Consider the following 24,793-nt stretch of genomic DNA (forward strand, 5'->3'; position numbering starts at 1 on the left):
GTAGGAACCAGTCACCTATCAGGCTACAGACATTCAAAGCAGGCAGCCACAGGAACCTCACCAAATGCAGTGGAAGTGTATGTAGGCCACCTGTCCCATATGAAAACACCAGCGCCTCCTATGGGTGAACAAAACAATGGGTTTTACAGTACATCACCATAACAGAATGATTCAAATGGCCCAGTCATGATGATGATAATATCATAGATATGTTATACAGATAGTGTATATATAGGTTTTATGTGCCATTCTGGGTGAATGGTGTGAAAAGCTAAAAATAAAAAAGCAACATAGGTTGTGCATTCTTAAAACATAAACAATATGTTTAATAGAGTTCAACAGTGAGTTTCCGGAAGTGAAAATCCCATTCTGAATCGAACATATTGATTATTAATCATAATGTCGTAACCAATAGACTTACCACGAGCTATGAGATTGTGAAACGATGGTATTTGCTCCAGTAGAAGTTACAAGTCCGTATGAAATCAACCTTGTTTAAGAAAAATATGTTTTCTTCGCAATGTCATGTAGAAGTACGACACTACCCACAAGTGTAGCAGCGATGTCTCTGATTGGTGGAGCTCGCTGTTACCATGGGAATGTGTACTGCACCTGGGTATGTGCTGCTCTGTGGTCTGCTCATAGACTGTATATAAGAAGTGGACGTAGTCACCGTGGCATCACTCATTGGTTTGTGGACTGTTCGGCATTTTGGCCGTCGTCATCTTGGTCTTTTGCAAACAGAAGTGACACGAGAGGGTGGAGCTAAGTACAACCAAACGCTGAATAAGACATTTTTAGGTGACAAAAATGTTACAATTAACTTTCATGAACTGAAAACACACTGTGAAAGGGTTAAAGTTGGAAGACGAAAACACGGACAACTCCCAGAACGATATAAGACAAAGTTTCCAAACGAGCCGCCATGTTGGCCGGTTTGAAATCCGGGAGCAGACCCAGTGGGCAACTCCATGGTCTGAAAAGTGAAGCCAATGCTGAAGTGCCTTAAACTTGCATTCTCTCTAACAGCCAGCAGGGGGCGACTCCTCTCGTTGCATAAAGAAGTCTGATTGTATAGAAGTCTATGAGAAAATGAGCCTACTTCTCACTTGATTTATTACCTCAGTAAACATTGTAAACATGAGTTTATGGTCTCAATCGCTAGTTTCAAGTCTTCTTCAATACAGCATGATGTTCATTTAGTAAATTATGGTCCCATTTAGAGTCATATAGACCATAAAGCAGGGGATGCTTTAGGGCGGGGCTACCTTGTGATTAACAGGTCGCTACCACGGCGTTGTCCGGTCTGGGAGTTGTCCGTGTTTTCGTCTTACAACTTTAACCCTTTCACAGTGAGTTTTCAGTTCATGAAAGTTAATTGTAACCATTTTGGTCGCCTAAAGATGTCTTATTCAGCATTCGGTTGGACTTAGCTCCGCCCTCTCGTGTCATTTCTGGTTGCAAAAAAACAAGATGGTGACGGCCAAATGCTGAACTCGGGCTTCAAAACGGCAGTCCACAAACCAGTGGGTGACGTCACAGTGACTACATCCACTTCTTATACACAGTCAATGGTTGTTACTCTTTGTATAAGGATTTTCTGAAAAGTCAATGGAGTGAATGAATGGGAACTTCACTTCTGGAACCGGAGCCGTTCAAAAAGTGGGCAGTCACTGTTGAGCTCTATTGGGAAGGAAGTAGAATTTCTTTTCCTCATTCTTTAAGTCAGTTTGAATTCCCTTTAACCCATCTGTAAACAAGTGACAATAATCCTGAGCATATTCTCGTCACTGAAACCTCCTCCACCTTGCTGCAGGCCGGGGCCAGAAACGCTATCGTATTCGTGTCAAGTAACATTCCACGTGTCAGACAAAAAGCAATGTGATCATTGAGTACTCGGTGGGGATTGCTCATGGTCAACTAATTGCCTTGAAAGCGAGCTGCCAATTGGCTAGCTAGTCTGTGATTAATCACCAATACACCGTCGACACTGCCAACATTGTCACTGGATCATTTCCCAAAGAGGCTCATTCTTTTGAGAACAGTACACCGCAGAGATGCTGCCGATAATTGTGACTGTCTCAAGGTTTTTTTTTTGCTCTCGCTCACTCCTCATATTATCATATGAGAAACGCGTCTGTTGGCACGCACTCGATGAAGGATACCCTCCAGAGCGGCCCTCTCGTGCAGCACATATGTGACACATATGGCAGTGGGCTCCGATTTCCCTCAGCCTCAACATGCTTCATGTCTCCTATATAAACCCCCTACATACAGACTTTTTTAATTGTCAGTAGAGTTTATAAATGTCCAAACACACAATGCTTGTGTTTAATATCCCGCTTTTTTGATCTTCTTTGGTTCTAAACAAAGCAAAGTGATCCCATCCACCCCCCCCTACTCTTATATTTCCACAAACTAATCAAAAGCAGACATTGTGTGGCCTCTCAATAAGGAGAGCAAAGGGTGCGAGATGCACCACGGCCTCTCTGTGTTTGTTGTCCGTTTTGTGATATTGTTACCCAGTTGTAAACACTTGAGGCCAAACCAGTGGTGAAAAGCATTCCAGTCATGCCAGTGTGTTTAGCAACACAACAACACGACAGTAAGATCCATTCACAGCGGACCAACAAGACATACCGAGCCACTTCAAGCGGTATTACCTCACTCTGAAAGAATTAACACCGCACTGAGAGATGAAACGCCACTCCACATGTGTGTGTATGGTAGAGGGGAGGAGTGCAAACCAAGTGTTGACAGTGATATGCGTCATCGTACTTCTGCCCGGCTGTGGAGTAGGGCTGCACGATTATGGCCAAAATGATAATCACGATTATTTTGATCAATATTGAGATCCCGATTATTTATCAGGATTTTAGGAACGGAATATTGTTATTGCACTTTCACAATTAAATAAACAGTTTTTCTTCCATGCTGTGCTACATTCCTGCTAATGTACAAATATTTGTATAAAAATAAGACTGGTCCTTATGCACAGTGCATCCCCTTGAAGCAAAAAAAACAAAAACAAAATCTAAATCAACAGAGCACTGCTTTCACTTTCACATTGTGCTCCTACTAATTAACAAATCTTGGTCTCAAAATATGACTTCAAATAACGTTTTTCTTCATCTGAATTCAGTGCATTTTAGTTTTGCAAAAGGAGTAATATACTACTTACTATTATATTCTACAAATACATTCAGGAAAGTGGAAAAGTGCGCGTGCAGCTGCATGACAGCTCCTCAAAAGTGAAGGTGGCTGGCTGTTAGTTTAGGAAGCGCTTGATTTATGCAGCGGAGTATTTTATAAGTGGAGCACATAAATTATTTTAAACGTCAATATCTCGGTCGATCATGTTCATTTAGTTGTGGGAAGCCAAAATTGTGATTAATATATGATTCATTGTGCAGCCCTACTGTGGAGTATGCGCAACAACTCTTGAAATGTTCTCCGTACACGTATAAACCACTGCAATCTGTCCCCCCTTTTTTTTTTTTTTCATTTCTGGTTCATCACCAGCCTTTAACAGAAATAACTCAAGGATCCAATTGAGGAACCCTACAGTGGAGGTGCTTGACAATGTGCCTCTGGGGCAGCACGGCCCGTGAAACAGCTCCTTACTTCAACTCATTACGAGCTAATTACCAGCGCTGAGTGCTGTGAAAGAAACAGACTGGAGGCATGAAATGCAGCATTGCACCTCAGCCTCGAGGGAACCGCCATCTAACTTATGCAACGATATGTGTAAGACAGACACATAGCAGCCTGCCACTGACAATTATTGAACATTTTTACATCGTTATGATGTTAAATTAGGCAGAGAAATCAGACATCTATCCAATTAACTGGTGAAACCTCTTGACAGTAATTTATTTTATCATCAGCGTAATAAAGTTGCCCCGTGTTCCTGTTTACAATCGCTAACATCGTAGGAGGGAGAGGGGAAAAAAACACAACAATGGATGTGCATTAAATATAAATTACTATCTGGTGTAGATAAACTGCTCATTATCTGCAAATAGAGCAGGTGTTCAGACAATCTATCTCCTGAACTTTGACCTTTGCCCTCAGTCTAGAAAGTTCAACTGAAAACAGCATATGCTGTCATATCAGTGTTTAACCTATTCTTGTTTTTATGTGTATTTATGCTTCAAGTTGTTCCGCAAAGCACCTTAAATTCTTTATAAATAACCTTGAATTTTACTTACTGGTTTCTATAAAGGCATGGGACTGAGACAATAATCTCCTGGCAAGCTTGGTCCCCATCCCCCCCATTAAAATGGATGCATGCATACCCCAATACCACAGAGTGGGTCAGTCCTTTGTCCTCTAGTTATGGATTATTGCAATGAGGAAAGGAGGGGGGTCTGTCTATGTCACTCTCATTGATGAAGTGAACACAGCGGGGGTCCCCAGAGACAAAGACAGTATATGTGGGGCTCGAGGGGGATTAAAAAAAGTCCGGAGACATTCAGAGGACATACATTTTTGTGTGCTTTCAGCGATTTCTGTGTAAAAAAAAAGAAGAAAAAGATTAGAGGGAAAACAGGAATTGAAAATGTGTTTTTTGGAAAACTGAAATGCCTGCTGCATCAAAGTAATGTTGTACTTTATAATAGTCATATAGGCCTCCTTAGCAGCTCCAATCCCCTCTCACTGCTATAAAGTATGTTGCTTCAATCAGAACAACTATGATCAAGGGATTTGGGATTTTTCTTTGGGCATTAGTGCCGTGCCAGACTTTAATGAGAGTAATGGAAGCATGTGCTTTTGTTGCGTTTCCCAACTCATTTAAATTTGTCACTGTATTTTAAGGGCGCTTTCACAAGCCAACATTTAGGGTGCTTTCACACCTAACCTGTGTTCTTTGGTTACAACAAACTCAAGTCCGTTTCCCCGGTTTGTTCGGTTCGTTGGCGCTGGTGTGAAAGCTGTCAATCGAACTCTGGTGCGGACCAAACAACCAAACTGAAAGTGCCTAAAAAGTGTGTCTTGGTCCGCTTCCAAGCAGACTCCGGTGAGGTTCATTTGTGGTGTGAAAACAAACGAACCAACCGCAGGATTTTATGATGGCAGATATGTTATTTTAGCATGATTTCAAAAGCTACTAATAAACCCATCTGCTGATTGTGAAGATATGAAGTGATCTGTATTTGAGGCCACGTGTATAAGCACGTTTGTTTCCCCTAATTAGTTAGTCAAAAGCTGTTAGAAGTACTGTTCTTGTATCCAACTCTGTGTACTTTGTCAGTTCATTAACTACATTAAAAAGTGTGTGACAGCGATCCCACAATACGCCGATCATGGGCATGTCCGTGCGCCCCCCGACGTTTGGACTGTGCGTTAGCACCAGTCATCTGGGAGCGTTAAAGTGCTGCATAAACGTCTGACACTCACTGGAATTCGATTTCTTGGTTAAGTTTTTCCTTATCCAATGAGATGATTGTACTGTAGAGGACAGAGGGTGTCGTATCCTGTACAGATTGTAAAGCCCCCTGAGGGAAATTTGTTATTTTGGGCTATACAAATAAAATTGACTTGACTTGGACGGCAATATTTCAAAGTGTGCGATTCTCTGCATAGCAGTGGCAGCTCTCGAGACAAAAAATAAATTTGTTCCTTCGTAAACGCTCCTCAGGAAATTGCAAATTTGGTACGCTTTAATTTGTGCACTGTGAAACTGAACCAGACTAAATAGAAATTGTACCAAAAAGCATCAATATCACTCTGATTGGGACTAGCCAAATGGACTATGGCTTGTAAAAACTCCCTACGGGATTATACGAGGCTAGTTTCCATCTCATAATTCCTCCGGTCTCTCCCCATTACCCTCCGTTACGCACAGACGCCTTGAAATTATTAAAAAATAAAATGTAATTTATTTGCGGTCATGATTTTCCTTTATTCTGGGTAACATGAGATCATACTTCAGACTGGGCCAGTCAAAACAAAAGTGGTGAGATGTCACTAGAGACAATCCAAACATTACAGAAAGTATTCTCAGTTGAGCTCCGGCCAAAACGGCAACAGTAGCCAGAGAAAGACGGGGAGTGTGAGGGTGGAGAAAGAGTCACAGATAGATAGACACAGATAGGAAGAAAGGGAGAGAAATCATGTAACAGAAAGCAGACATTCTCTCTCTCCCACGGAATGCCACTCGGCACAGAGAGAGATCACGATCTACAATCCATCTCTGACTCAGAGATGAGATCATCTATCTTCGACTGGTTTCGGTCTTAAATGACACACAGGGACGGTGCCACAGAGACAACCTCGCGAAATGAGAAAGCCTATACTCTAAAGGACAAAGAGTCAATAGGGAGCTACCTGCAGGGGAGCAGAGCAGTAATGGTGGCCTTGTTGCCAAGTCAATGTTAGCTTCCTCCAAATCCCCTCTTGAGGAGGAGTACAATAGTCAACTTATACCTGCTGGTGGAGCCCCCGGGGATTAAAGAGGACAGACAGCACAATGTCATACTGATAGCTCAGAGTTATCCGCTCAATAAAACTTCAAAGAGCATTCCTGGATTTTTTCCGAAGCACCGTTGGGTGCTGATACGGTGGCCTGTCAGGGCTATGGCAGAGGGTAACAGGCAGGGCTCTGTGTGGTGGAGCCCCATCAAAGCCTTTGAATGTGCAGCGTGGCGGCGGGCGGGCCGACGTCATGTTTGACAATACACAAGTGCGAACGGTAGATATGTCAGACAGGCGATGAAATGACGAAATGATTCATTTGAGGGGATGTTATCGTGCTGCGAAAGGTCCTGTCCGTAACGATTCATTGTAGGGAGATTTTCATTTGATCTGGAAATAGGACTTAGGTCCTGATAAGGCCAGGTGGCGAGAGATTTCTGGCTGCGGAATTCACACTAGGGACGTACCGAGCGGAGAGAGAGATGCGCCGAGATGATTTGAGAAATGCCTAGAGTAAAGAATTTTGTAGATAAAAGAGAAAAAGGAGGCCTGAAAGCGAGGGAATTCAGGACCACTACCTCCTTCTCCCCCCCACCGACGCTTTCATCTGACTACGATCAAAACCAGACTGCAAGATGGTTCACCCAAAACCACAGAGAGCCGGTGGAGCGAGGCGACACAAACAAAAAACAGAAATATACATATAAGAAATAGGGGAAAGAAACAATTCAGATAAAAGAGCATGAGAGAATAAAGGAAAAATCCCCAAATGAAAAGTCAGGAAATCAGAGACATGAGGGTGGGCGGCACGCAGACTGATCAATGGAAAGATAGAGACAGAGAGAGAAAAGTCACAATCTATCGATTGCACTCGCTTACTGGGCAAAAGCAGTTTGGCTCAGCACATTGTAAAACGCCACAAGTTAGACAGTCTAGCAATACGTGTCCATCTATCAGTCCTGACGGTGTCTGCTGAGAGCAAATTCAAAAGAGATGCAAAGCTATAATATTTGACTACTTACAATGCTAAAGACCTTTACACACCGGGGACGTGATGAATAAATGACACGGAAATGCGAAATACTCGCCTGCAAATATTGAGTTAACTATGACTTGCCCCAAACTGCATGTGATTATCATAAAGTAGGCATGTCTGTAAAGGGGAGACTCGTGGGTACCCATAGAACCCATTTATATTCACATATCTTGAGGCCTGAGGTCGAGGGGCCTCTTTGAAAATGGCCATATTTTTTCTCGCCAAAATTTAGCGCAAGTTTAGAGCGTTATTTAACTTCCTTTGCGACAAGCTAGTATAACATGGTTGGTACTAATGGATTCTAGTTCCATATGATGCCAGTATCTTCACTCTAGCTTTAAAACTGAGCCCGCTACAATCTAAAAATCGCAAGTTGCATTAATGCTTTAAAGAAATTAGTGGCGTTAAAATTATTTTGCATTAACGCGTTATTATCGCATTAACTTTGACAGCCCTAATTTGATTAGATTCGCGCAGGCAGAGGACCAACTACCGGGATCCTATTGACCCAGAGCAGCATCTGGCGGTCTTTAGTGAAATGCTCTGAGTGAATTTGCCTCTGGTAAACAGTTACACAATGTATATATCTAGGGCTTTTCTTATAAAAGGTTAGAACCTTTGTTAAGGTTGAAAGTAGTAATGAAGTTTGCCGTTTTGGTTCGGACTATGAGCCTCCGGTTGCGTCCATACTAACATGCTATTTAGTACACTAAAACAGTATGGGAGATTTTTGTATCTGTCCAAAACCTTAATATGAAACCAATAGTACGTGAATTGCATAATATTTCCGGTGAAATATTACAGTATATCAACGTGATTGGTTGATTCCTTTCTTTGCGGTACGAAAGCTCATTAAAAATATTTTTTTTCCGGAAAAAAATCTGCTTTTCACTGCATAGTATTTGCGTTCTGTGTGAAAGTATTCATGACAAAAACAACAACGCCCCCGGTGTGTAAAGGCGTTAATGAGTCTAGGTTCTGTCACAGAAGAGGAGTGAAAAGCAAAGACAGTATTTTACTGACTCTGACCTGACTTACAGAAACTTCAGTAGGAAAGTTGGATGGGCTGCGTGGCTGCTGGAGCGCTACCTTCCACTACGTAACCAGCTCTAAACTTTATGGAGTGCATGTGCCCTCGCCGTATTACATAACAAGTGCTGTGGCTGAGTGCAGTGGCCTGGATCTCAGGTGGATGTTTGCTGAGTGACTTTCTCCACAGGTCACTGCCTGGTCTAAAAACTGCTTTGCCGCCAGCGAGCGGAGTCATTAATCTCTCATCTCTCCTTGTGCATTACTCTATCTTATGACCTCTGCAAGGCCGGACGGCATTCAGGTGAATGACGGACAAAAGACAGTATGAACTGACACGGAACACTGTACAGCCGACAATGCAAAGCTGAATTCCCCGAAGGAATTCGAGGAGATGACAGTGTGCACACACAGACGGGTACAAACGTATAACAAATACACACTTAATGCAGACAGACGGTGAACATTTTACATACAGAGACCGGACAAGGTTTAGTATAGAAAACAAGAGTAGCTACTGCACCTGTGAGTCGGAGATTTCGGAGGGTTTTTCAGTCAGGCTGCTGCTCTCTGCGGGGATCAGGTCATTGTACTTTGTGCTGACGTCCTCGTCTGAATAGTGAAGACTGCCTGGACTGGGCCGAGGAGGAGACCTGGGCAAAGACAGAGACAAACACACTATCACAACAATTCAGTTGGTTGGTGTCCTCAACCAAAGAAGAAATTGAAATTGAAAGGATAATTCAAGTTTATTACAACGTGGATCTCATCTTTGAGGGGTTTTTCTGTAATTCCTATCAGTACTAATAACATTTTATCTTTCAAAGTAATTGCTGAGATCTGGGGAAACAGTCAAGTTGCAGTTTACATCCATGTCTGTCCAAAATGTCATCACTTCATCATTTTATCCTGTTAGACATTTATGTGAAATTGTCATAATTACCATCTGAATTCTTGAGTTATGGCCAAAAATGTGTTTTGTGAGGTCACAGTGACCTTTGACCACCAAATTCTAGTCAGTTCATCCTGGAGTCCATGTGGATGTTTGTGGTAAATGTGAAGAAATTTGCCTAAGGCGTTCCTGAATCAGTTTGCAGACTGACTTCCTTGTTCAGCTTTGAGCTACCGTACATTGTGTAGTTGTGTGCACACAATTTTCCTGTGCAGTTATCGGATTATTACAGACATTTATGGTGCGCTCACCTTCAGATTTACCTCCAATTAAGTGGTTTGGATCGGTCTCTACTGTCAACTATCAAATAAAGGCAAAACGAGTAATCTTTAAAATAATTTGTCTGATCTTCTACGGCCACGTTCAGACTAACTTTGGACAGGATCGCCTCGCAAAAAAGGTGAACCAGGCTCAACTTTTCCTGCAAAGCTGTTGTGGCCAAACACACATTCCTGGTAGGTAACTTTGTGATGTTAATTATCTATTCCTACTTTTTACTTCGCGACTGTAAGATGAAATAGTTTCTGTCGTAATAACTTTCCAGAGTTGTGAAATCCTGTCTTTTAGTATTACAAACCGCTGTGTAGTGTTTTGTCGTGTGAGAAGCCTTCACATTCACAGATCTGGTACTCAAACTGGACTTACTGGGACACAGTTTTGAACTCTGGGGTATGACACATGCGCAGTGTAACTGGAGCTGCGGTCGTGTGTTACGTGCATGTTCTATCCCAATAATATGACACAATGATGACGCATGACATCTCCTCTTTTCACCCTCCTTCGATTGTATTTCATCATCTCACCAGTACCTGAAACTGCACGCCCCTACAAACGCAGCCCCTTGCATTGTTTTAACACAAGGCTGATTTCGGTTAAACTGACCCGCCAGATGGTTTGCTACACAGAACCATCTGAGAAACCGTCATTGGAAACTGTTTGGAAAAGGGAAGGCACTTTGAAAAAATACTTAGCAGGTGATTGGATGAACTATCTGTCAATAAAACTCTTGCCGAAGCCAGCAGGGAGAAGAGCGAAAACATCTTTTCCATCGAGAAAAGCCTTCAGTGCCGTTCTTTGCTCTTCTTTCAATGAAGAAATACTGTTCTGATATAACTGATGCATCTATGCTAAAAATAATTTGGCCTTCTTTATTGAATCCAGAAATCATATTAAATCGCTTTCTGATAAACAAGCACATTATGACTCTTTGTTTCATTCTCACTAATGTCTGAGACGCCACAGTTCACATGTCTTCACTGTCTGTTTGAGTGTGTAGGAGTGCAGCTTGAAGAGAATCATGGGACACTTATGAGATGGCTCCCTTTAGCCAGTCTTCTCTCCAGGAATGAATAATTCCCCCTGATCCAGTCCTCGCTGTGGGCTGAGGAATGTCAAACCACTGGGCTCTTGTGACTAAATTATAAACCGAAACTCTTGCGGCGCTCGAGAGGTCATCAAAGGAACGGCAGCCTCTGGCAAATGTTATCAGAGCCTACATGAATGATTGCACGGATTAGCCTTGTCAGTGGCGTCCTGCGGCGATCAAATATGTCATTCAGATATATGTTTAAAGAGTGTAAGTGATAGGAGTGAGCAAAGAAGGGAGTTTGAAGTGAGAACAGGGTCGAGGAGAGGTGTCGAGTGAAACCTTAAAAGCTGAAAGAAAGAAGGAATGAGGAAAAATGAGGGGAAGAAGAAAGATGAAATGCTGGAAAAACGTTTCCTAAAATGGTGCGCTCTAGTCAGGAGTTCTTTAAGTAAATAAGAGAGGAAAAAAAAACCTCTCGGTGCCTAAGCTCCTCCGTACTTTCCACTGTCGCCGGTCCTGCTAAACAAACACCCATCTGTTTCTGCTGATTGGTGCTGGTTTGGCTGCGACTACTGGGACATACTGTTGACTTTCCAGGCCATAGTGTCGGCCGCCAGTCGCTGCCAGCCGCCAGTCGCTGCCAGCAGCACACATGCACACACACACACATAACCACTTTACACGTCAAAAACCACGTTAGCATTTTTCAAAATAAATATATTTTGAAAGCATTTCAAAAATGTTGGTTGTGGGTGAATTCCAGCAGTTTTCACAAGGGCTGGTATTTTGAGTGTGGTGTGTGGAGAAAATGGAAAACTCCACTGGGAAATCACAAAGCGAGAATTCAATTACGCTCGATGAGTTATATTAAGTTAATTTACTTGAGTGGAGGAGTTAAACGTGTATAACAGAGAGCTACTTATATACAACGTACTACAGGTCTACTAATGTGTGTGATATCTCTGTACATGTTTGAGGATGTTCATCATTTGAGGCATATTATATGACTTTGCTGATAATTGATAATATTAACATGGAATGTATTTTGCTTATCTTATTAGGTGTAATAAAACAAGGGATAAAAAGGATGAATATTTACTTACGCATACTGAAAAAGCTTGGGTGTATATTGTATCAATGTACATACATGTTTTGTTATTCATGATATACATGTATGCGTATCTCTCTGGGCTTCACTGTGTTAAGGATGTACTTTCTTTACTTTTCTTGCTTTACTCTATTACACTTATTTTCTCATCATGATCGGAATTTACACTATTATACCTAAAACTGTTAAAACATGATGAATTGGGGGTTATGAATGCAGTAATGACATAATTAATCAAGTAAATGATAGACTCAACTAAAGCATATGAAAGTTTGAGATTTGTTAATAGTTGTTGAGTCATTTTCTGTCAATCGACTACTTGATTAATAGACTAATAGCAGTAAATCACAGTTTTGAATACTTTGAAGTCATTGTCTAATCTGTGCCAGATCTTATGAAAGCGTATTAGAGCCATTGTAGGTAAAAAAAAATAATAATTACAGAGCTGAGGGAGAGAGATAATATTCAGAGAAAAAATTTACGAGATTAAAGTTGTAATTTTACGAGAAAAAAACCCTCAAAAATTTGTGATTTTTAATTTACCATGGTTTTTGCACTCCACTATTTTTTCCAAGTTTTTTCTGTTGTAAATTTATGTCTTTATAATCTTGCAAATTTGTGTTTTTTTTCTTGTAAATGTATGCCTTTATAATGGTAAATTTGCCACTTTAATCTCAGAGAATATCCACGTTTTTTCTCTCGTAAATGTACAACTTTAATCTCAGAAATTGTCTCCGTAATTATTACTTTTTTTAACCTACAATGGCACTAATTTGTTGTGAGATGGTCTTTATAGCAAGATAAAAATGAATATTTAGGGCTGCAAATAACGATTATTTTCAATATTAATTAATCTGTCCCATATTTTCTCGATTAATCGATTAGTTGTGTGGTCTATAAAATGTCAGAAAAAAGTCTATCAGTGTTTCCCAAAGCCCAAGATGACGTCCTCAAATGTATTGTTTTGTCCACAATTCCAAGATATTCAGTTTACTGTCATAGAGGAGTAAAGAAACAAGAAAATATTCACATCTAAGAAGCTGGACTCAGAAAGTTTTGCATTTTTCTTCTTAAAAAATTACTCAAATACATTAATCAAAATAGTTGGCGATTAATGTAATAGTTTACTCGATTAATCGTTGCAGCTCTACTAATAATCAACACCAACTTTTTAAAATAATGGCCAAGTAAAATCCCCCCAGAGATACAAGTTTTCTAAGATTCAGTCCAACATCAAAGTTTGAATCAAAGCTCTGCACTTATTCCCAACAGGACTGCCCAGCGTAACCTTTACCAACGTCCATTCCTCAGCAGTCCTTATAACTCAAAGCAAACAAAGAGCCGCTGGGGCCGGTGTGAAGCAATGCTACTGGGAGGCCACTGGGACATTATGATAAACTGCCTGTTTAAAAACATTGAGGAATCTCAGCCCACTTTCACCTCTTCTCCTTGACTCTCTTACACTGTTGAGTGAGACGTGAATTATTTATCAGCTCTCTCACTTGCATAGAAAAGGGTCCTCTACTTAATCCTCTCGCAGCTAAATTCAGTCGGCAGTGCGTCTTCGGGTAAGAAATGAGAAGCAGGGGGTGAAATCAAACCTGCCCTCAGTCTATTCTCATTATCAGGCTCTCCTCTTGCTACAACCGCCTGTAGGGACTCATTAACATGTCTGAAGTGTTCAAGAGCTTTGTCACTCAACACTGTTTAAAACCATGTTAATCTACACTGAATTACTTCACCAGGACCTCCTTAAACCCCAAACCACTGTGTCAAAGTAAGTTTCAAACTGTTAAAAGTGAATGATACAAAGCCATGTGGGAATGATGCTGTTAATCTGTCCCTCTTTATCATAACAGCAGTGAAACATCGATCTTCTGGATGCTGAACTTCAACATCAATGTGCTTTTATGTGCCAACAGAGCTGACAGAGTGGATTTGGACTGCTAATGTTTTACATAAACTGTAGGACCACATGATACCTAAACTGTTTATTCTTAACCAGAATCGGCTGTGTAACAAGTATCTAAGTGTTACTATTCTACTATTCTTACCATTCATTTTAACCCCCTTACAGTGCTAATAGGCATATTGACAATTCAATTAGTGACAGATTAAAGGGTAACTTTGGTCACCGATTTTTCCCACGTTTTGTGTTTAATGGGGACGTCAATCTCTGAGATTGGTCCAGTATTGAGGGAGAATGCTGCAGACGGCAGCTACTAAACGAGCAGCAATGTACAGTAATCGCTCGGGGCAACCGTTTCGCCGTCAATTTACGTCAACTGAAAGTGCTTGTTTTTGCCACTGACAGGCTCAGAATGTTATTATAAGTGTCTGACACATAGACTGTATCTAAGAAGTGGACGTAGTCACTGTGACATCTCCCATTGGTTTGTAGACTGCTGTTTTCAAGCCTCGAGTTCCTCAATTTGGTCATCATCATCTTGGTTTTGGGCCGTCGCAATCTTGGTTTTTGGTGATAGTGGTTTTTGGCCGTCACCATCATGGTTTTCGGCTGTTGCTATCTTGGTTTTTGGTCGTCGCCATAGGGTCCTTTCCATAATGTTGTCAGACACTTATAATAACAATCTGAGCCTGTCAGTGGCAAAAACAAGCACTTTTAGAGGACGTAAATGACAGTTCCAGCTTGCCCCAATAGCACCATGTTGCAGCTAGTGAGCAGCTGCCGTCTACAGCGCTCTCCTTCAATACTGGACCAATTTCACTGTTCTCCCCATTACTCACTTAGACACAAAAACCTGGGAAAACAGGGTCCATGTTGAAAAAATACTGAAGTTACCCTTTAAGTTGTCAGTCATCCAGAGTGAACTGCATTGACTTCCCTGTGATTGAATTTACTGTCATGCATATTGGCTCTTTTTGTTAAACTCTGGACAAAATGATCTCCACACAGAGAGAGAAAATCTCTGTATCCAAAATCAAACATAAATGGCATTTGCTGCCTGACACAGCTCTGAATCAGAATGAACACAGTGGGATTACGAATGTTTGATTTTTTATCCCCGTATCAGGCAGAGGACTTCATCCTGTCTTTGGTGTTCTGAGACCGGAGATCAAGATGTGGCATTAAACTATAATCGGGGGGCTCAGGTGTTGGGATTCGGGTTGCTCTGCTATGGGCTACGAGTTCAAAGAGTGCTGAGTCTGAAAGTACATCTGTGCATTCTTTCACTACCGGCCTCCCCTCCCCCCTTCAAGCCCAGAGACATAATGGGAAGCTGCCTGGAAGCTCCTCAAAGACCTGGAGCTGCTTTGATCTGTCCTCGAGACCACACTCACATCCACACATCCACACAAACACAAACAAACACATACACAAGGTACTTTTCACAATATGGACATGCAGACTCATGCATGTATGCACACACAGAGGAGACTAATTCCTTTCGGTGAAACATCAGAGTGCACCTGTCTCCCCTGAATCACATCTCCCACTACGGGATGCTATGATATGCATATGAAATACGGTCACTGCTGACAAACCGTTCAACTGCATACTTGCCAACCCAGTTTCCTCTCTGGGTCACACTTCTCCCGTTTTTCTACCCATTTTCACACCTTTTTTACCTTTCGTTATCTCAACCTGCTTCTGGCTTTGTACAGCGTGTATAAACCAAGCCCTCCAGGAAGAGCGCCAGGCTTTCATGCAAATTTACGTAGTGGCCAAACGGCAGTACTACAACTTCCGTGTCCGTCACGTGATGCCATTGGGCCCAAAAATACTTTTTTTCCCCCATAGACTTACATTGGGAAAGAGATGTCTGTAACTCAGCAGATAATTTAGTTTGAGGTGAATCAATTTCCCAGTATGAACACTTGAACAGCCCTTATTCAAATCATTAGGTCTAGAGTTATTTCCCATCCTCCGTTCATGTGAATGAGACCCAGACCGAGGCTACTGCGTCTGCGCCAATGGATGCGGAAGATCGCCGGAACATCCGGGTACTTTTCCAGTCTGAAGTCGAGCCATTTTTGCTTCATGCGCCACTGAGCGACTTTCATAGGAACTGGACCGCGCCTCCAACGCTGTATCCAGTTCTCTTAATACTCCACGGTATAAACCCTACTGTTTCCACTCGGACGACAATAAAGCAACACCAGATGTTGTTTCCCAGCGGAAGAGAGCTGCTCGCGACCATGGATATAAATTATATATATATACAATCGTGACCGACACAACGTTGTTTGAGCTGCGCTTGCCGCACATCACAGCGCGCAGCGCCAAAATTGGGCTTTTCTCGACTTAGCGAAAAGCCGTTGTGGTGTGGCGCACACCATAGGAAATAAAGGGTTTCAGAGCGCAGTGGTGCCGTTGTCGCGTTGTGTCTGAAAGGACCTTCAGTGAGTGAGAGACGGAGAGAGAAATGGAGAGTACTGAGAGAAAGAAATACTCAAGCAGGAGCAAAAAAAATAATGAATCAATAAAAACTGTTGAATATTAGTTTATGCCAGATATTCACACAAGTTCACGCCAGAGGGGTGAATTATTTAGTTTTCTTTCTTGAGAATTAAAAGTAGGCCTATTTAACAAAGATTGCTGCTGCAGTGTATTTATTATTTTGTTATTTTCATTCTTTAAAAGTCACCAGAATGCAGGAAACAAAACTCAAATTTTTCTTTGGTTTTGAAATCCTCCTTATTTTTGAGGTCTCAAGGTTGGCACGTATGTTCAACTCTCCTCAACAACATGATTGCAACTGTCTCTAAAACCACCTCTTACTTAAAACAGGTATTAATGATCTAATGCAAAGTATACAGTCGGATCCAAAAGTTGGACTCCCTGCAGGTGTCAGTCAGAGTGATTGGCTTGAAACAAGGTCACGGTCTCAGCGTGCTACATGTCCTACAGCTGGGATTCACTGAAATACAGAAGCTCATTAAATAGTGAGTCTTTTTATATACTGCTTTTAAATAGAGTGAAGTCCAAGTTGTCAGGAGGAGAGAGAGCTGGAAATGTGTTCAGGCATGAGGTGAAGTTTCCACAGATAACTCAATTATCTTACCATATGGATATTTAATTAACTTCTAGTTTAAATATAATCTGCACATTAAATGTTCTGGTTTACATCAGCCTCGTAGATCATCACTGACCTGGTGTAGACGCCGTTCTTCCGGCAGAAGGAGTTTTTCACAGAGAGCCTTCGGTTGTTGAGCTCCAGAGCGGGGAAGCGGCCTTCGTCCAGGCTCACCATGTCACCGTGGGTCAGCGCGTTGCAGTTGGAGTTGTTACCTGGACACACGTACAGAGACACTGTGTGACACACAGGCCGAGACGGACAGCGAGGTTAGTGGACGGGGACGATGAATGGAACGGATCAATGGCTTGATCGGTGGGTGAAGAGCGAGGGACTGAACAAAATTAGGAATTAGGAAGGATGACAAATAGATGATTAAATATTACATGTTGCCGAATGAAAACATGAATGAATGAACCATCAATGAAACGTCATTTTCTGGTTACATATCTGTATTTTTACTCAAGTGTGGCCTTCCGGTACTTCATCCACCCCTGGTTATGAGTACAAATGACACATGTATTTCCAAACTGATAGAAATGCATGATTTCAGAATATGATGAATGAGTGTGCCTCTCTGTGCACACACTGTCTGTGAATCACACATGAATGGGTAATAACAAACTATTTTGCATCGTCTCCCAAAGTGTCCCGCGATGATTAATCAAACCGCCCGACACTATAAACTGAGAGTGACAGACTTGCCACGCTGCTCCACAGTAGATTAATGTTTGGAGGCGCTGTGGCGGCTTTGCCATGCTACAGGTTAAAAACACTCTCAGTCATCCTGAGAGTTATGAGAGGGACCACAGCGTAGGGCCAAGACCTCCGCGGTTGCTCCGGGCTACTCGAGGTCAATCGGTGGTTACGCAAACACACAGAAAAAGAAAACCCAACTGGGTAGGTCCAGTGGCCTGGGCCAGATTCCTGGAGGGGAATACGGAGGCTTTGAGAGCGTCTTTGTGTCGGAGTGAGAAGGAACCTCTTGTTTTTCCTCCGTCAGTCAGAAAGATGGGCAGTGACCCGCGGGGACCCCCCTCCTCTCCCCTGCCTGGCAGCTAAACAAGCAGTGGCAGAAGTGCTGAGCCGAGGGAAATACCCGCTGATGTCAGAGCTGCACTGAATGGACCAGTATGCCCCCTACTCCTGCTTCCCTATGCTCTTTTTCCCCTGCTACTCAGTCAATTATTATTCAAAATCATTCAAAATTAGAATATGACCTTCTGAAAAAGTTACCTCAAGTTCTCTGTTCAGTATTTGAAAAACATAAATCATTAAATACCCTTAAAGTGTGACTCATTTATAAAAAAAAGTCAAGTCATCAGATTCTTGGCCTTCGTGCCGCTGGGTTAGAAGGTACAAGACTTTGATAATAGTTAGAGAGACACACAGAGATGCTAAAACTTCTCCCTCTCTCAACCCAACCGGTCGAGGCAGATGGCCGCCCACCCAAAGCCAGTTCTGCACAAGGTTTCCACCCCTTAAAGGGAGTTTTTTTTGCTGTGTTTCCATTCAATTGTCAAGCGAATTTTAATCAAAATGTATGAAATATAGCAAAAAATAAACGTAAATTAGGTGCGTTTCCATCAACTGGTTTGGAGCGAATGAACTCGGCAACAGCGTAGTTTAGTCAGTAGTTATATAGGCGACGCATGGTTGTAATCCGCCAGAGTAGAAGAAGTAGAGGTTGCGAACCGGGAACAAAACAAGTCGGCTTGACCATCTATCTATCTACGATAGAAAAATGGAGAGTAGGTCTTCAATTGGGCGAGTTTTAATTGTATTTCATGTCGGCGAGTATTGGCCATGTTTCTCGTTAACCGGAGACAAAGACAAACAATCGCACGTTATGGGAATATCCAAGAAGACGCAGACTGCAGCTGATCAGTCACGTGAGTTAAATGTTTTCTACATAAGAATTTATTCGGAAAAGGCGTTTCCATAACTCATTTAGTGCATCAGCTCTTTTTCGACAAAGGTTAAACACCATCTCAAGCGAGCGTAAAAAAGATTTATACATTTTTGCCATTTCCATACAGCTTTTCTAATGTGATACTTCAAAATGTAAATAAGCATATGTGAATGGAAACACGGCTTCTCTCTCTCTTTCTCTCTCTCAACCCAACCGTTTGAAGCAGATGGCTGCCCACCTGGAGCTCGCTCCTGCCCAGGGTTTCTACTCCATAAAAGGGGAGTGTTTTCTTGCCACTGTGCCTCAGTTCTTGCTCATGGGGGGAATGTTGGGTCTCTGTAAATTATAGAGTAGTCTAGACCTGCTGTATATGAAAAGAGTCTCGAGATAACTCTCCATTTAATAGCGTGCACCCACCTGATTCAGACTTCTTGGCGTACTTCTTGCTCTGTCCTCTGATAATGAGGATGAAAACCAGCAGCAGGATGAAGATGAGCCCCACCAAGGCCACCACGACCAGGAACCACCACTCCTCGTAGAAAGGCGCCACTTTTTGGGCTGGAAAAAAAACACAGAAAATTGGAAATTCATGGTTGTTAAAGAAACAACTGGCCATGTTTCCGTGATGTCTGAATAACCGTAGGGAATTCAATTTAGTCTGAAATTAATTTCTATATCGAGACAATACATGAAAGCTCACCTGATATAGAAGGAGAAGGTAGACTAGGGGAGCCGTAGCCGTAGTCGTTCACTCCAATGACCCTGAAGTCGTAACTGACCCCTTGCTTCAGGATATCCATGCTGAACGTGTGTGATGTTACTTCCTTGGGGATGTCTTTGATTAGGATATCCCACAATCCCTCATCTGCAATGAAGTTTAAGTGTTAATTTTGGGGTGAGTACGGTGAGAAAATGAAACTTGTAAAACATTTTAACAATGCCAATATGTCTTTGTTAACAGGTTGGTTGTTTAGTTTTGATATAAGGCTCTAGTCTGGCTGGCAGCTCCCGGGGTAATTTATAATTCCCACAAATATTACACAATCCATCAATTTCACTGCTCCCGTAAAATTTACAGCAACCAAATCTACATCGTAAATAGTGGTGCAGCCATATTTCAAACGAAGCTATGTTAGATGGCTTGCTTTGGAAACCCTGCCAGAGATCATTTATTACACATCGCTGCTTGTAAACATCAATGTAAGTTTGACTCCTTTAATGGGGTACACAGACAGAAACGAGCACCGGAGGTTATCTGTCACGTTGCTAAACTTTGGTAAAAGTTAGAAAAGCTGACGTAATTTCATTTGAAGACAAAAACAAGTCATTAAGTTATATGATACTGCAGAGAGTTATGGCCCTTGGCATATGGAGACGAAGGGGGGAAGGGGGTTGTGTGAGGCTGGTTTAACCATCTTCCTCGTCCCCTGGGTATTAATCTACGCTATATATTATAATCAACAGTGTTGCTAATCCTCCTTAAAATCTAGGACCCTAGGATCTAAGTACCCCCTTCAATTTTCACTCAAAAGTAGTGAAACGCATCCCTCTCTCTCTCACCTTCTTAACCCTGCCAGCGCCCGTCAATCACAACCGAAACCTGATGCCAACTGTCCCAACTGCAGCGCCCCGATCAATAACCCATTAAAATACCAGTGAGACAGACTCTGGGGCAGCAGATGTTGACACTTTACACCATTTTTCTTAATGAAAGTATCAAGGACGCCAACATAAGGCAAGGTTTACAAACTCATGGCTGAAGTAATGATCATCTGTGTGTCCTTAAGCAGCGGAGGCACAAACCTGAAGGTCTGGCCTCGATCACGTAGCGCGTGATGGGAGCACGTCCCGGGTCCCCGCTGGTCCAGTGGATGGTCAGGGCCGAACCATAGCGCGTGATAAAGGGTTCTCCGGGGGGTCCTGGGGCTCCTGAGGAAGAATAATTACAAGTTGAAGTTAAGTATTTAAAATGAAGAACTAAAATTACAAAATAAAGAAATAAAGAAATAAATTTAAATAAATTTTTTTTTAAAAATTTTAAAAAATTAAAAAATTAAAAATAGAATGAGGAATTAAAAAACATAAATTTAAAAATAATAAAAAAAAATAAAAAAACAAAAAAACAAACAAATAAAAAAACACAAAAAACCTAAAACTAAAATGAAAATAAAAAAATAATAAAAAATAAAAAATAAAATGCATTTAAAAAACAAAACATAAATTAAAAAATATAATAATAAATAAATAAAAAAAAAATAATAATAATAATAATAATAAAATAATAATAATGAAAAAAATAAAATAAAATGAAGAATTCAAAAAAATAAAACAGAACAAAAAAACAAAACACTAAAAAATTCATAATAAATAAAAAAATTACGAATTTAAACAAATTCATTTTCATGAACAAACATCATGGCCATTACCTTCTCCCGGGCCAGTGGTGATGTTGGCCTCCACCTCGGGCCCGTAGATAAAAGTCTTGGCCCGGATGCGGAAGTTGTAGGTGCTGCCGTAAGCCAGGTCTCTGAGCTTCAACCAGAGGGGGCCGCTCCCCTTCACATCCACCGTCACTGTCTTACTGACGCCTGGGGGGGAGGGGGAGTGAAGACATTCGGCACAGGCCACTGAGGACTCTAGACAAACAAACCACATTTAGAGCAGGTCTTACACAGGCCAGGCAGTGTGGGAGCACACTCAACACAGGTAAACACACAAACACACGCAGTAATGGAATTAGTAGAGGGACATATGTTCAGATTCACGTATCATTTGTGATGATAATAGAGGATATATAAAAGGTTGCAATGACATACAAGCTGGTAAGGTCAAGGTGATGATTAGCTTATAGCCCAAGACAAATGCACACCACAAGATTTCGACGAGGTAAAAATTGATCTAAACAAAAGTCAAATTCTACACAAGTTTATTGATAATCCTATTAGATCTTGTCGTGTGCATGAAGCTTTAATAGAAGCCAGCAGCCATTTTTGAGCAAAGTGTGAAGGGTAAGAATGAGAGCTCACCATCTACCGGTGTGCAGGGCTCATAGACCAGACGGTAGCCCTCAAGTATGCCGTTAGGGAAGGTGGGCTCGCCCCAGGACACATTGACCGAGGTGGTGGTCAGCTCACTGAAGTGGATGAAGCTGGGAGCACTGGGAGCTGGAACATTCAGAGGTCAAAGGTTAAAAGATGCATGGGAAGTAGTCAATAAACTAAGTATGCTTAAAAACTAGCATGGCCATTTTCAAAGGGGTCCCTTGACCTTCGAACTTAAGATATGTGAATGAAAATGGGTTCTATGGGTACCCACGAGTCTCCCTTTTACAGTCAAAGCCCACTTTATGATAATCACATGCAGTTTGAGGCAAGTCATAGTCAAGTTTTGTGTTGTTAATTGATTTCCAATAATACATATATACATACATTTGCATATAGCAGCATATTTGCCCACTCCCATGTTGACAAGAGTATTAAATACTTGATAAATCTCCCTTTAAGTTACATTTTGAACAGATAAAAAATATGCGATTAATATTTTAATCGATCGATAGCCCTAATATACTGCATATGTATACAGAGATGTAAACAGTAAGTAACGTATATAATGGTAAAGTGATGAGCTCAGGAGCTCAAGACTTCAAAGTGGCCTGTGGTATGAAGCTGTCCCTGAGACCTGGGGGGACCGGATGCTGAAAATCAGTCTGAAAGACTAATTAAACACCACAACATCCGACCAGTTTAAAAAGCAAACAACAGAAGACATTTCAATCCGTGTGAACTGAACTTTGAGCCAGCTCTTGTGAAGTGTGAACTTGCACAACACCGTTCACCACCTGGAGGCTATGAGAGTTACAGCTGCGGTTTTCTTTGTGTGTTTGGCAAAACTGAGAAAGTGATTTCTTTTCTCTCAGCACACCTGCAGGTCTAAACTGTAACTTTTCTTACTGCAGATCCAGAACTCAGCCTTGTTTCAGTGCTTTGCAGTGAGTCTGTGTCCTTGTTCACCAGCTGAACTGCCTTGATTAGGTTAAAACACTACAGTTTTTATAAACCGCATGCAGGCTAAAAGGCTTGACATCACTTAAAAAAATGACTATCTGACCTGGGTCGCACTAATTCACAACCACAATGACAACTCTCAGCCTCCAGGCCCCGTCACAGCTGACTGAGCCTGTGACACCACTGTGCTCCAAAACACAGCTCTCCCTGTTGTCTTCTTTAAACTTGTCGAGCAGAAGTTGAGACGCTTGCGGAAGACAAAGCTCCTTTTGTCTTCTAAAAAGACGGGATAACTCTCTCCACTGTGCTCCTCCCCTCCTCCCCCCTTCTAGCTTGTCATCTGCTTCCTCCTCTCACGACAGTTACCCAAGAGAGAGAGAGAGAGAGAGAGAGAGAGAGAGAGAGAGAGAGAGAGAGAGAGAGAGAGAGAGAGAGAGAGAGAGAGAGAGAGAGAGAGAGAGAGAGAGAGAGAGAGAGAGAGAGAGAGCTGAGAACAGGCTCTTTTTCTTCCTTTTTGCTGGGCCAAGTTCGATATTAAAATGGGAATGTGTACGTATAGCGTGCCTGCAGAGAGAAAGCTTGCTCAAAGAATTTCCATACCTCCTTTTCAGACAAAACAGGAGATTCAGCAAATGAGTTTCGGAGTGAGTTTGCTGATTAGGAACTTATGCTCAGTGTGTGGTTCCGCTAACATCGTTTGGCATGCTGACAGCAGCGATTAGCATCATCTTCACATCAAATCCTTTCCTCATGGTTGACTCATCCACTTTGAGAAAACACTCAGGGTTCTCCAAGCTAACGCCACCAGCACATAAATGTGACAAATGAATGAACATGCTATAATTCATCTGCTTTAGTCGTGTCATCCTGTCACCTCGTTTGTCTTCAGCTTGTCTTCTTTTTCTCAGTACCTCTCCGTCATGTGTTCAATCATTACATACAGAGATTTTTACTGTATTGCGTGATTGCAGTAGTCTTGTTGCACTCATTCATAAAGTCTTTGCATCATCATTGGTGTCTAGTTTCAGATCTAGATTTACCTGCTTGCTGAGTGCGCCCCCTCGTCGGCGGGCTGCGCGGCCCGTCCCCGGCTGCATTGAAGGGGGCGACGCTGATCATATAGGTGGTGTAACCAGTCAAATTCTTCAGCTTCACCCCTCCTTCCGGCATGAACAGAGTCCGCAGCCGCTCCGTCTCATTCTTACGCTGGAATTCCCAAAAGTAAACCTGCATGGAAAAAGAGTAATAAATAAATATTAATGTGTGTCTACAGATGTTGTCCGGGGAATACCGGTACTTCTGCTTCTATAAAACTCAGCCCCATTTCAAAGTCCCTGAAGGGAGAGCAGTTTCGTTTTATTCCCTGTAAATGTTTTCTTGAGCAACAGACTAAACCTTCCATTGAAAGCCCCTCTGGAAAACAGCGTTAGCTAAACGTGTGGAAATGTGCATTTAATGGTGATTAACATCAAATAGATGTGGTCTCCTGTGAACCACAAAAACGTTTGAATATTTATATAAAGATACAAACTGAGGATAATATTGTTGCCTTATTGGGAAGTAGGCTCATAAAACGTGCTGCTCCTGGGCCCAATATGGCACTTAGCAGCGTTTGCTGCGAGAGTTTAAGAAAAGTGTGAATCTGACCCCGCGGTGTTACAGTAGATGATTTAACTCCGTCTGATGCAGATTGGGTTCAAACTGCCCTCACGCTGGGACGGAAACTCGATTGCAAAGCTTCCTCTGCTCATCCAGTTGGGTAAACTAGCTGCACTACAAAATCATTCAGGTTACTCAATAAGGTTGAACTCCATCTCCGGAAGTGGGAGCGATATAATGCTGATATGGACAGTCGTTATAAAGCCTGTCATAAAGCCAATACGACTAATTGGAACTGACTTTGTGAATACTCTCTATTATATAATGTGGCTAAATATGTGTCTTCCCTATATGCACCATTAGAGAGTGAACTACATGTCTTGTCTCG

At 41.9% G+C, this 24,793-nt stretch overlaps 1 protein-coding gene across 7 annotated transcripts in view; it reads right to left on the reverse strand.

Moving 5' to 3' along the window:
• Positions 1–24,793, reverse strand: part of sdk2b (sidekick cell adhesion molecule 2b) — a 334,097-nt gene that overhangs the window by 2,592 nt on the left and 306,712 nt on the right. For 2 of the 7 annotated variants that reach the window (XM_074619350.1, XM_074619349.1), the window contains exons 37-45: positions 23,847–24,033; positions 21,829–21,966; positions 21,229–21,438; positions 20,606–20,731; positions 19,503–19,667; positions 19,220–19,360; positions 16,967–17,126; positions 9,006–9,135; positions 62–118 (exon numbers count right to left, since the gene is read on the reverse strand). In XM_074619350.1, the coding sequence (XP_074475451.1) occupies positions 62–118; positions 9,006–9,135; positions 16,967–17,126; positions 19,220–19,360; positions 19,503–19,667; positions 20,606–20,731; positions 21,229–21,438; positions 21,829–21,966; positions 23,847–24,033 (1,314 nt within the window). The remainder of the gene's footprint in view (positions 1–61; positions 119–9,005; positions 9,136–16,966; positions 17,127–19,219; positions 19,361–19,502; positions 19,668–20,605; positions 20,732–21,228; positions 21,439–21,828; positions 21,967–23,846; positions 24,034–24,793) is intronic. The other 5 variants (XM_074619352.1, XM_074619351.1, XM_074619353.1 and 2 more) reach the window with 4 other exon arrangements.

This window comes from Sebastes fasciatus, chromosome 20, assembly GCF_043250625.1.
Source record: "Sebastes fasciatus isolate fSebFas1 chromosome 20, fSebFas1.pri, whole genome shotgun sequence".
Taxonomy (NCBI): Eukaryota; Metazoa; Chordata; class Actinopteri; order Perciformes; family Sebastidae; genus Sebastes; species Sebastes fasciatus.